This window comes from Anomaloglossus baeobatrachus, chromosome 6 (assembly GCF_048569485.1).
Source record: "Anomaloglossus baeobatrachus isolate aAnoBae1 chromosome 6, aAnoBae1.hap1, whole genome shotgun sequence".
Lineage (NCBI taxonomy): Eukaryota > Metazoa > Chordata > Amphibia > Anura > Aromobatidae > Anomaloglossus > Anomaloglossus baeobatrachus.
In genome coordinates this window covers 171578602-171592496 of record NC_134358.1, presented here as the reverse complement: position 1 = coordinate 171592496, position 13895 = coordinate 171578602, and the positions used below count along the sequence as shown (strand labels likewise).

At 41.3% G+C, this 13895-nt stretch overlaps 1 protein-coding gene across 1 annotated transcript in view; it reads right to left on the bottom strand.

Moving 5' to 3' along the window:
* Positions 1-12208, bottom strand: part of EMILIN2 (elastin microfibril interfacer 2) — an 87717-nt gene extending 75509 nt beyond the window's left edge. Inside the window, exons 1-2 of the mRNA XM_075314484.1 lie at positions 11985-12208; positions 10592-10714 (exon numbers count right to left, since the gene is read on the bottom strand). Of these exons, the coding sequence (XP_075170599.1) occupies positions 10592-10714; positions 11985-12115 (254 nt within the window). The 5' untranslated portion in view covers positions 12116-12208. The remainder of the gene's footprint in view (positions 1-10591; positions 10715-11984) is intronic.
* Positions 12209-13895: the final 1687 nt, after the last annotated feature.

Sequence of the window (13895 nt, the reverse complement as noted above, 5' to 3'; positions counted from 1 at the left end):
TTACCCTGTGTGTACACAGGGCAGGAGGTTTCTCAGCACTCAGCACTCAACTCCCACATCTAGACCTCCCAGGATCTCCTAAACCTACGCCCTTACCATTGCTCCATCTATGCTGCCAGCAGCAGCCCGGAGCTGCTTCAGGAGATCTTGAATCGCTGCTATCAAAGTTAGAGAAAAAAAAAAGACCAGGTAAGGAAGGCATGGGACCTTTCATGATGGTGCCTACATTACGTTTGGTATTCGCCACCACTTTCCTGATTCATATAGTTCGATCCATATCTGACCACTCTCCTTCCCCTTCTTCTAACCCCTTTAAAGTTTGATCCTCCAAAGCCCGCTCTTTCCCTCATACACCTATTAACCCTTAGATGCCCTACAAAAGTGAGTCACAGGTCACTATGCCCATGGTTCTGCTTTGGGCTTAGTTTAGCCTGTAATAATGCTTCCTCTTTACATAACACGTGGGACAATAGGGTATCCATGGCATTTAGAAGATAATAGCTCTCCACTTACCATTCTTCTATTGATATAGGAGTACAAGTCACCTAAAGAATCTCCAATGTTTTTTTCTTGTGAATATCTAATACAGGAGTAAAATAAGTCATCTATGATCATTACATTGAAACATCACTACTGCATATAGATATCTTACCAGATGAGAATACACATGGTTACTGAGTGTCCAAACAGACAGATGTTGGCGTCCCATGATAATCACATGAGTCTACACCGCCCCTCCCTTCTTAGCTGTTTCTCACAGCAGAGGAAATTGGCTGCAACATTAATTCCTCTAAATAGAACATTATTAAAGGAAATCTGTCACCACATTTGACCTATCTAAACTATTAATAATGCATACAGGTTATAGAATGCTGAAAAACATCATCCTGTATGCCTCTTATCAGATGCCTTGTGGGTAAATCATCTTTTATCACTTTATGTAAATTACCTCTTCCAGGCTATGGGGCAGATGTTGCCTGGAACGTAACTCGACCTCCAGAGATTATTATAAATAGAAGAGGGTGTTACCAGTGTGAGACAAGTAACTAACACAAAACAGGTTCATTTTGTCCGGCCTATTTTGGGGGTTTTGTGTGAAATTATGTCTAATTTGCCTTTTTTCCCCTATTTTTTTTGTGTTGTTCCAATACACACAATGGAAATAAACATGTGTATGACAAAAAGTGTAATTGATTGATTGATTGATTGATTGCTCTCAGTGAGAGAAACAAAATTATAATCTTGTAGTTCTGATACCTTTTAATGGCTAACTAAAATAAAATAAAATAAAATTATGTTACAGAGCAAGCATTCGAGACTTCTCAGGTCTCTTCATCAGGCATGGTATAACAAAATATCTGAAGAAACACAAATAAATACACAAACAGAGCAGAGGCATGGTATAATTAAAGGCCATTTAAATAAACATACGCTAAGCTTAGAGAGTGAATCCTTAATTAGCTTTGATTAGTGGTGTGAAAGTTTTAGTGTCCCAATATCCCTGTAGAATCAGAGGTCTGGTGCCCTCACAGTCTCTGGAGCAGACTCCTCAGATTTTGCAGTTTGTCATAAATCCTCCCGACAGGTAGAGTCCTGAGTGAACAGAGTTTAACATTGTAATGAATTTGTATTCCCAGACCCCACGATGATTTTGTGATCTGAAGTTGTCTTTTAATATGACAACTTTTATGTGGTTTATGTTGTGTCCTGGAGCACAGCAATATTTGGCTAAAGGTAAATGGTTGTTTTTGTCTGTAATTGTGTGACGGTGAGATCTCATTCTTGCTCTCAGTCTCTGTCCTGTTTCTCCAACATAGAGACCCCCAATAGGACATATAGTGAACAGGATTAAGTACACCACATTGGAGGAGGAACATGTGAATATCTCAGGAATCTTATAGTCCTGCTGTGTGTTATGGATCTGTATCCGGTCTTTGGTCTCTACATGAGCGCAGGCTTGGCAGCTCTTTACGTTGCAGGGATAAGTTCCTCTTGGTGTGTCTAAGGGCATTGAGCTTCAAATCATGATTTTTTTAAATTAGGAGGTTGCTTGTAGCACAGCAATGGAGGATCTGTGAATATTGTTTTTAACCTGTTATCCTTGTGTAGAAAATGGTGAAGTTTCTTGGCCGTTCTTCTCAGTACCTCAAGCTGTGGGTTCTAGGTCATCACCAGAGGTACTCGACTATTTTTCTGTTTTTGTTTGTATTGAAGCAGTTCACTTCTAGGGGTCCTTGTAGCTCTAATGATATGCTCATCAATGGAGTTGGAGTTTTAACCTTGGTTTAAAAATGTCTTTTTAAGATGGGGTTAAGTGTTCATCCCTGTCTGTGGCCTGGAAAAGATACGATTATATCTGAGGTCCTGGTTGTAGACAATGGACTTTTTAATGTGTTTGGGATGGAACTAGTCCTATCTGAGGTATGTGGGATGGTCAATAGGTTTCCAATACACTGATGTCTGGATTGAACCATTTTGAATTTTTATGGTTGTATCTAGGAAGTTGATTTCTGTTTTTGAGTGGTCCAATGTCAAGTTTATGGTAGGATGAAATGCTTTCAATTTTTCATGGAATTTTAGAAGCTCTTGTTCAAGCTCGGTCGAGATTATTAAGATGTCATCGATGTAACGGAAATAGGCCAATGGTTTGAGGTAGCAGGATGCTAAAAAAGTTATTTTCCAATTTAGCCATGAAAAGGCTGGCATACTGTGGTGCCATTTTGCTTCCAATAGCAGTTCCAGTGAAGAATGATAGTATTAAAGGGAACATAGCAGCAAGTTTTTGCTATGTAATCTTAATACAGCATGCTCTAGGGGTTAAAACACAGATTTCTGCAATGCTTCTCTTATCAAGGTACATGCTGTTATTTACTTGTAATGATTCTTTTAGCACCCGGACTTTATCATTGCTTAAACTACATTATCTTGTGCCTGGTAATCCAACACGCCCCTTGCTGTCATTAGCAGCTCACTATCTATAAAAATGTACATAGAGCCTCATGTGGGTGGCAGCAGCTTTCCCAGCATTGTTGCATTGCTAAATCTAAAAACTCTGTGTCAGAACTGCTGCAACCAGTAAATTAAGTGATACAGCGTTAGATTCAGGTTCTCTTTGCCTTTGCTGCTCTCAAATGAGATAGCAAAAACATGCTGACAGATTCCCTTTAACAACTGCTCTGTGCACATGTGAAGTGTGGTCAGTCTGTGTAAACAGGTTATTACGTGACCCCTAATTGGCTTACACATAACCGATCAGCAGGCATTTAATGTAAAAGCAACAATTGTGTAATAGTTACATAGGTTGAAAAAAGACCTAGGTCCATCTAGTTCAACCTTCATGTAATGTAATTGCACCCTCACAGTTGTTAATTTATCCATATAATTTAAGGATGAATAACACTGAAACAGCACAATGAAAAGTTCCAACTTGAGATACTCCAGAATTATTTTAATGTGACTCCAAGTAATCACTATAATTACTAAAATAAACATGTCAGAAAGGATGAGAAATCCTCACTAAAATAAGAGAGAGCAGTGACGGTCAAATAGTTTAAGGTTTAATATTTGTAGAAGCTTATTGTTTTCTATACAGTATGTAACATTTTGTGGTACTACGGTACTCAATACTGAATAAATTGAGATGTTTGGAAAATTTTGTTTATATATTTCCTTCATTTGCCTTCTTGGTGTTGAAATTTCAGTGTTGATGAGTGTAAAAACAAAATAAATTACATGTCATAATTAAAATCAATATACTGTATCAAGTAGTAATTGTATATTTGTTGCCATCCCTCAGAACTGTCACATAATGTTCCTAGCAACAGATGGAAAATAGTATACTGCAATTTCAGAGGACTGCTGCAATAGTGCTTCTGGACAGGACCGGTTTTAAATAAAGTGAGGCCCTGGGAAAAAAATTGAAAGTGAGGTCCCAATTGCTAACACATCACATATCACATATGTGCACATCATAAGGAAATGAGATGATTTCAGACTGTTAAACAAGCTCCACCATCTATATTGAAGCCATTCAGCATATGTTTACTGGCTGGTAAGAAAGGCTGATGAAGAATGATGGGGTCAGAAGGATGGGTAATATGATGGTTTTGTCCCCATAGAAAATCATGTTATCTGCATAACATCTCCTGTTTACACAGGGTGGCCTGTTTACACGGGGTGACGTGCCACCAAGAATGATTATTTTTGTTTCGGCATATATAATTAAAAAATCTGATGTACAAGGGTTTTGCCTGTTCATTGGGCAACTAATTTAATCTAACGTACTTCTATATCACCAATCATTTCCTCAACACTTTACTGACATAATCATCACTTGTCCTCATTGGGGCTCACAATCTATGTTCCCTATCAGTATGTCTCTGGACTATGTGAGATAACCAGAGTACTTGGAGAAAATTCACACAAAAAAGGATAAGAACATAAAAACAACTTGTAGATACTGTACTCTGTGGGATTGGAACTCAGGACCTCAGGGCTGCAAGGCTTCTGAGTTGACATATTTACATCTACAAACTTACCTGCACAGTCAACATTTTTAAATCTGTATGCTACACTCTGTATGAAAGTCATGCACGCCATTCTACACACATACACACAGCATTTAATGGGAACTTGACAGCACAATGTACCCACAAAAATATGTTATCAGTGCTGTGTCTTTGTTCTAAATACATTTATTATAAATATTTATTATAAATAAGTTTATTTATTTACTGCAAAACTGAAGTTTTATCTTGGCGTGCCTGTTCCACGGACTAGTCTGGAAGAGTTTCACTTAACTTGTATCACTCCCAAAGTTACATGAATGACAAACCACCGTGTGCCGACAGAGAAGGGATGCAAAGAAGACAACTTGTTCTCCTCCCTGCACCAATACTTTGTCAATCACGACGCTTTGGGAGTGATACCAGCAAAGTGCAGGAATAAGTGACGGTGCTCCACGACAGTACTCCTGGTACAGGTGTGCTGAGAATAAACTCTAGCTTCAGTAATTATATAAACTGTAATTTATAATAAAGCAATCATTATAATCATTATTCGGAGGCGCATATGGCACTCCTAACACATTATGTGGTTATAGCCTGCAGTCAAGTTCCCTTTAAATGGATACACATGCAGCATGTACATACTCTCTCCTGCTCTTAAGGTCCACAATAACTGGTGAAAGACCTTTGTTCACATGACCAAGAGGTTACCACAGGTCCTTCTGACCTCAGAATTTGCACCAATATGGTAATACATGACTATCAGTACAATTTGGGGCTTAAAAAAGGTTGAGGGCACTGTTCATCAGATATAAAGTTTTTTCCTTTGGCCGGGTTTAAAAGGGTGTACAGTGGAACCTCGGTTTACGAGTAACCCGGTTTGCGAGCATTTTGCTATACGAGCAAAGCTTGCTGTAAATTTGTAACAAGCAAGTTTTGCCGTACGAGCAAAATACTCACCACACACACTTCCGGTTCCGTACTTTAACCGCGCTCTGACCCGCTCTTGCAGTCCGCACACACACACAAACACGCACTAACACATTATGCTCACCTTACCTTCCGTTGCATTGCCGGCCTCCTGGTTCTTGTGGTTCACCGGCACAGGATGTGTATCGGGTAACCATCGTGACGATGGAGGAACTTCCGCTGTCAGCTGCTACTCAAAGGCAGCGCGCTGGCCAATCAGAGACAAGCGGCTCCTGCCTTTGACCTCAGCACTCTAGCAGCGGAAATTCCTCGATCGTCACAATGGTTACCCGATGCACATCCTGTGCCAGCGAACTACAAGAACCGTGAGGTCGGCGATGGAACGGAAGGTAAGGTGAGCATAATATGTGCATGTTTGTGCATGTGTGGAATGGCACAATAGGGGACTATGATGGGACATTGAACAAGTTGTGGAATGAATTGTCTGAGCTTGCATTATTTCCTATGGGAAATTTTGCTTTGCTAGACGAGTAACTTGGTTTACAAGCACACTCCCAAAACAGATTATGCTTGTAAACCAAGCTTCCACTGTATTTCACTGTCTGTATATAATGTAAATACAGGCACATATGAGGCTGGAAGTTTGGGTCTGGAGACCAGTTGTGAGTCAGGACTTTGCGGTCTGTATATGAATGGTGAAATGAGCAGATGTGAACTTGGCCTGACTAATCAGTAAATCTTTATTTTATTATATAGCGCTAACATATTCTGCAGCGCTTCACATACATCAGGAAGGCTGTCCCCATTGGGGCTCACAATCTAAATTCCCTATCTGTATGTCTTTGGAGTGTGGGAGAAAACCGGAGTACCCGGAGGAAACCCACGCAAACACGGGGAGAACATACAAACTCCTTGCAGATGTTGTCCTTGGTGGGATTTGAACCCAGGACCCCAGCGCTGCAAGGCTGCAGTGCTAACCACTGAGCCACCGTGCCACCCTAATCAGTATTTTATTACCTGGTTCAGTCTGCAGTGTGGTAATCCGGTACAGAGCACTGCTTTAATATCAGAGTACTCACCGATCACTCTATTCAGCCTCAGTATATTGGTAATATTCACGTGCAGTACAGTACTTAATATAGGCATTTTTTAAACAAAAATGTAGTGGTAGTCCATCACTCCTGCGGAACCAAATCACGCAACTGATCCCCAGGCCCAGCTGTGCACTAGGCAGCCATGCTGTGTGATAATGTCACTGCGCAGCATTTACACTCATTAACCGTGCCATCACTAACAATTGTTTTAATATTTTCTCAATAGATGATCGCTGGTCAACCATAATCTTATTGTGGAGGTTCTCCCTTTTAAAGACTTTCAGTTATTATATGATTGCTCAGAAAGGAGTGAATCAGGATAATAACTCCCAAGTGTAAATTGGCCTTTAATTGAGTCTTATCCAGCTTATTGCATAGGTCAGTGTGAACTGTGACTAAAGAACTGGGGACAACTACTTTGACGTTTGAGCCGCAGATGTAATATCCACGTTTAGAAGCACAAACACATTGTAACAAAAAATTAATAAAAAACAGCGAAAGATGATGAAGGTGGTATCTTGTAACAGTTATAGGTATACAGAGTAATACAGAATAGATCAGTGAACAAAGGAAAAATCTGTTATGGTCTATTCCTGCTAATGGAAAGCATGTTTAGGTATGGGATATGGCTCCCTAACAGCGTGTGTAGGTATGGGACATGGCTTTAATTTCCTCCAGATGGAAACAATGAAAAAAGAGGGGGCGAATTTAAAGGAAACACTGGTAATTGATTAATGGGGGATCTTGGTTGGGCAATCGTGGATTAAATACAGCACTTGTATAGCAGTTCATCAATGGTTTATGCTGCCTCCTGATGAGGGCTGATAAGTGTTTGCTAATTTACTTTTCTGTCTATGGTAAACACAGACAACCCCCACTAATTACCATAGAGAGGGGCTTTCATGATGTTGAATTTCTATGAGCATGAATGTAGGTTAATGCATAGCTGGCTGCATATTATCACATTGCTCAGCCCAGCAGAGGCAATAATCAGAGCGGCATTCACAGGACCCCCAGCGCTTCTCCTTTAAGTATGTTGTAAGAGTGTGTGACCATATGAAACATGCGGCCTCCACATCTATAGAGCAGAAGACGTATCGTAGAACATGCCATAGTGGTGAGGCTACATCTACAGCCATTGTTAACCATTCCCTGAACTTGGTAGATATTACAGCTGATAGTAATATTACAGACCAGAGCATCTCCTCCACATTAAACAATTCCCTGAACCATCAAGTTATGTGAAGCAGGTTAATATTATAGTCAGACATTTCTATATTGAACTCGTCTCCAGCGTAGATAACAACCAGCAATAAATATCAATTTTCTACAAGTGTTGTTTGGGACCATTTTTTCTAGAGAAGCCTATATGATAAACAATACCTAAAAGTTACTGCCCCCCAAACACAAAAAAGAAAAATGCTGTGAAATTCCAGCCTAAGAGTGGATAACCTCTCAACTAGTAAGCAGACCCTATACTTGGTGTATGTAGATAGATAGATAGATAGATAGATAGATAGATAGATAGATAGGATAGAGAGATAGGATAGAGAGATAGATAGGATAGATAGACCGTATACCATATTTTATTTTGAACAGTAATGCTCAGCACACACTATGGTTTCATATTATAGATCTGTATGTAATTTGGGTGCTACTGTATAATGCGGCACTATATTCTCCCTATTAGCTATGCTTCCAGGAGAAAATGCCTCTCTAATCAGTGTCAGAAAGGGGCGACAGGGGCCCACCAGAAACTGACTCTGGGGGCCCACTGATCAACTACATGCAAATATTACGTTCACAAATTTACCTATGCTTCTTTACACTAGACTGGGTAGTTTGTATAATGAATGATACAATGCTTCCTTTGTCTGTACATAGTGAAACAAGTGTATTGTGTCAACTACTGATTATGTTTGGGGGTAAGTATTACTGCAAAGGGCCCCACCTGAGACCTCTCCTGTTCACCTGTGGGCCAGTCCGAGCCTGTTATAATACAGCATGCAATTAAACAAGTCACAAATTACTTTACATGGATGATTAGAATATCCATGAGGAAATAAACTTCGGTGTGCCTCCCTGTAAAGTATGAATCACATGAATGCCCATATATTTCTGTATTATATTAAACATTCAATTGACACTTGGGACCTAAAGGCTATCTGCGCACGTAGCTTTCTGCCCTGCAGAAATTTCTGCAGTGATTTGAACAGCACACGTGCGCTTCAAATCGCTGCAGGAAGAGTCCGTAATGAAAAAAAAAAAGCCGATTCCATGCGCTCTGAGTGCAGCCCCTCCCATAGGCCTCCGACGCACTCACGTGATAATCACGCACGTGCCGCGAGACACGTATTTACCCTGCGTGTTGCGTGTAGGTAAGCACGTGTCTCTGGTACTTGCGGGCCACGTGTGTTCTCCGTGTGCTATCCGCGATAACACACGGAGAGTCGGTAATTTGCAAACTCACCTGGTCCTTCCTGCTGTCCGCGCTGCTGTCCGTGGTGCTGATCTTCAGTCTCCAGCCCTGCCGTCTCACCGCTGCTGCTGCTGCCGGCCGCAGTGAAGTGAATATTAAATGAGCGTAATGAGCGGCGGTCGGCAGCAAGTGACAGCAGCGGCAGAGACAGGAGGGCAGGAGAAGGTGAGTTAAGATTTTTTTTTTCTCTGACATGTGCGTGTGACACGGGACCGCATCCACACTACATCCATGTGGTACGGGTGCGGGTCGTGTGACACCCGTGCTGCGGGAGAACACGTGGACATGTCAGCGTGTTAGAAAACACACACACGTACAAATGGACACGGACACACATTCCGTGTTGATTTACGTGTGTGTGCCTGCTACAATAGGGTAGCATTGCTCTACGTCTCTCCGTGCCGCCGGTACATGTAAAAAATGGCAAACACGTACCGGCGGCACGGATGTGTGTTGGAGGCCTTAGACAGAGCGGGGGATGCATGCAGAGCGCACGGAATAAGTGACATGTCACTTCTTAGAACGCGCGCTTCGGACAGCAGCCGCTGCGCTCTAATACGCCATGTGCGCACGTCTCGTGCAGAATTTTCATAGATTATGCTGGGGACGCAGGACGCATGCAGTTACGCTGCGGTGCAGATCACAGCGTAACTGCATGCAAATACGCAACGTGTGCACATAGCCTAAGAGATAACAAAGGATTTTAATTTGTGTTGAGTCAGTCATTTCAAAACTTGTAAAATATATTGCAAGTTCTTTATACAATATATTGCAAGCCCTGTACTAGCTCTAAATACAATATATTGCAAGCCCTGTACTCATGATGTATCACACTGAACTAAAACATATCATAATATTTTTGGTTTGGCTTTACTTTGATGGATACTTTGTAACGTAACATCTTCTTTTAATCAAAGTCCGTCCCATTTTTATTTCTCTAGATCCCAGACCAAATACATCATGTGGAAATTTCACCACCCCACCAGAGATAAGGGGCTAGGAGGCTCTGTACCCATGATAACAGCACTCCACCCAGAATAGAAGACCCTCCTTGTTTAATAGCTTCTAAAAGTGTCTACACTAAACTTGTCATTTTGTTGGAATAGGCTTGTAACCAAAATGGAAGTTATAAATTAGGGAAGCAATCTAAAGTACCTTTGTCTGACAAGGACTGAAGCGTGTAGTTTTATATAATTATTTATGCAGTTATAAGAATTAAAATAGCAAGATACAATCATGGGAAATCTCAATTAAGGATTATCTCCTGTGTATGTTCTGCTTCTGTGGTCGATGGCCACCTCAGTAGCAGGACCTCCTTGTCATGATCCCGATAGTTATAGCCATAAGCGTTTGACGGGAAAATGATAAATCTATGTAACTTGAGGTTCTCACTTTACAATTTACAACTTCCAGTATCTAATCCAGAACTAAGAATGCACAATATACTTTCAGCACAAGATTTGGTATCCTCTACACATCTATTTGTACAGTTGTCAGATGTGACTACTTTGTGCCATGATCTATTATACACATTGTAAATCCGCTAGACTGGTCATTAGCCATTCCACAATCTGGTCACTTACGCCAGTACTGGTTGACAGTGGATCTGGTTCCAGCTACATCTGTACTGAGTCTGGATAAAGCTCTCACTCCCGTCCATGACAGTGCAGCTGACATTCTTGTTCACGATGTAAGCACACCAGTTCCTATGGAAAAGAACCAAAAATAAGCCGGAGATCAGCCAGTGAACAATAGACGTCATTTCTACATTCTTACATTGTAAAGTCATTGTCAAACAAGACTATTGAAGAGCAGTCAATTAGTAATTTACCAAGTCTATTGTTCTCCTAACCTCCCGCATATTCAACAGTCAAATGTGCTGCCCTTCTTAATAGATCTGGTGAACCTTCCATAAGAGGCTAGTCTGGAGGAATAATGTAACTCCTCACCAGGACAATATGAACAACTATACTAACTGCAAAAATAGCGTGAAGGAGATCTGATCAGGGAGGTCACCAACTGGCAAATGTTGTAGCACCCACTAATCATGTTCATTCTCTCGGGTGGTCTGACAGTACAATCCACTTTGTTTAGCCCAACATTCCCATATATGCATCCCATTTATATCTGACAGCACATCTGTCCATGGTTGCATGGATCTGCCTTTTCTGATCAATACCTGCAAATGTAGGCATCAAGAGTTTTTAGATATAAGTTATATAGTACAAGAAAACTACCAGTCTTTCAATTTTCAAGTGTATTTCAGATATTTCTGGCAGATCCCCAGGTGAAGTCCCTTGCCTGACTGCCTAAAGTAGGAGAAAGAGACAGAAAGAGCGTTCTTGGCTGTTTTCTAAAAACTATAGACTTTAATGGACAGACCTGTGCACATGAACAATTACTTAATTCCCCTCCTCCAGTATGACTGTCAATGTACCTTGGCTTGTAAAATAGAGGTGAGGACCCCAACTGTGCATAGCCTACAAATGTCTAAAGCAGGAGTACCCCTTTATTAAGTAGCCCACACTAAAAACTGGTAATTTATATAGTTATATGTTTATAGTGTGGACTACTTAATAAAGGGGTACTCATCACGTACAGAATTAAACACATTTGTGTAGTCAGCTCACAGCTTTAATGCAGCAGGTAGCCATAACCCAATAGCGAGGTCCTTTATCTATGTGTGCTCTCATAATAAGACCCTAAAAATGCAAGGATGTGCCAATCATGCCAAGAACAGATCACAGCCCCATTTGTGATATTCCCATACAGGGTCCTTCGTGTGCCTTCTCAGAACTGCACCTCCCAATACTTTGCGGCTGTATCCAGTGATTCTGTGGGCGGTAGAGACAAAAACGATCCAGTTCTTAGCTTCCCATGGTGAGATCCAGGACCCATACAGAAGTAGACCTACAGGACTGAGGCACTATCTACCTCGCTCCTCAGTAACAATACAGCATAGTGAGCAGCACTTACTTTCCCCTCTGCGCAGGACGGTGGTAGGTGAGTTGTGGGGTGGCTTCTATCAGGAGACAACCAGAGAAGACCACCAGGAGCAGAGTCCATAGAGTGGTGGGTCCTGCAGCAGCCCTCCCTGATGGCCTCATCAGCTCGGATGTCACCTTGTTCTCAAGAGGAAACTTCTGAGCTGGACTGAGCGGAGACTTGGAGAAGACTTCTGTGCTGAACTCCTCACAAGTGATGGGATCTGCCTCCCTCTGCCTGTGCCCTGCTTAATGTGTAGAAGCCTGCGCTGCTTCATCCTTCCTCCCCACACCTCCTCCTCCCCTTGAGGTCCTCCTGACGTCATATCTCCTAGATTAGCTGCCTTCTCACTCCTAGGAGTCTTCTGGGATGAGTTGTTGGTTGCAGCCCTCAGCCTGTAACTGTGCAGTTGTTCCTCATTGATAAATTGTAGGTCCCTCTCCATGTAGGGCTATGCTGGAGCTATGGGCATCGGCTGCTCCGACCTCCCTCCCTGTGATGCTTTATAGAAATAATGGATTTAGACTGTTGGGTAGGAGTCTGCTGTTCCCTGACTTCATCCAGCACAGACAAAGTAACTAAAGAAAGGAAACTGGGAGGGAAGTGATGGAATGTGTCAGTATTATTATTATTTATTATTATAGCGCCATTTATTCCATGGCACTTTACAAGTGAAAGAGGGTATACATACAACAATCATCAACAGTACAAAACAGGTATAGGAGGAGAGAGGACCCTGCCCGCGAGGGCTCACAATCTACAGGGAATGGGTGATGGTACAATAGTATCATAGATATTTAAAAATAATCTTCATAGAGACTCTATTAGAAAAGTGCATATAATCTGCAATTTGAGAACTTTTTATAGCAAGATTGTGGGCTTGGAAGTATTAATATTGTGAATGGTTTACAAAAAAATCTAATTTTCTATCCCATACAAAAGTAAATAAAGGGTTAATGTGTAATGGCTGCATCCCATTATTGTGATAGTTTACATGTGTCTGGTAAAAGAACTTTAACCTCTACCACATTATTAGAAATGAAAATATACAAAGCAACTTCCAAATTTCGGTGATGTCAGCTACCAACACGAAGCTCGATGTCAGAACTCCCCGCAGCGCAGCGTACGAAAACACCCATCTGTGCGGATGATGTGCGCATATACGACTTGTCTTTGAATGTCTAAGGGGGGCACATAAGGGTATTTTCATGTGGATGTTTGGGGAGGGGGGTTTGAGGATTTTTATATATATATAAAAAACGTCTTTAGAAACCTGAAAATTTTTTTTTTTACTGCTTTTTTTTATTCTAATTTTATCCAAAAGGATTTTTTTCTGCTTTTTATTTCACTTAGTGGTAAATTTTGCAGCTTTTCCCCCAGACAGAAATGCCTCAAGAATTGACATGACATGTGGGAAAAAAAGCACATATCTAAAGAACACTTTCCATAACATAGTTTTGGGGGGGTTTTAGGACTACATGGCAACATGTGTCACGTGACATGGAGATCAGGGAGTTGCATGGAGAAATCGCATTGAATAATTTCTTATGGTGTCGTATTGCAAACTACAATCTACGGAGATTGTGCAAATGTTTACAAATGTGTTGGATTTTCTGTTGCTGGTCACAAGCCACACGTGGCTTACTTGCAAGAGACGTCAAGTCAAGCTGAATGTGAAATGTCTAGTTTGTGTATGATGTGTCCTTTATTTTCACATCACAATCGCAATTGTGCAACAGAAGGTGCAGACAAGTTGCGCGGATGTCTTTTGGTGACATTGACTTATCAAAGAATAAAGGCTAGGGCTACAAGGTGGCAAAGAGCTTGTGGCCAAAGATCCTTATGAGGGGCTACTCCATACATTGTAGCACAATACAAGTGACTGGAGTGATATTGCGACTA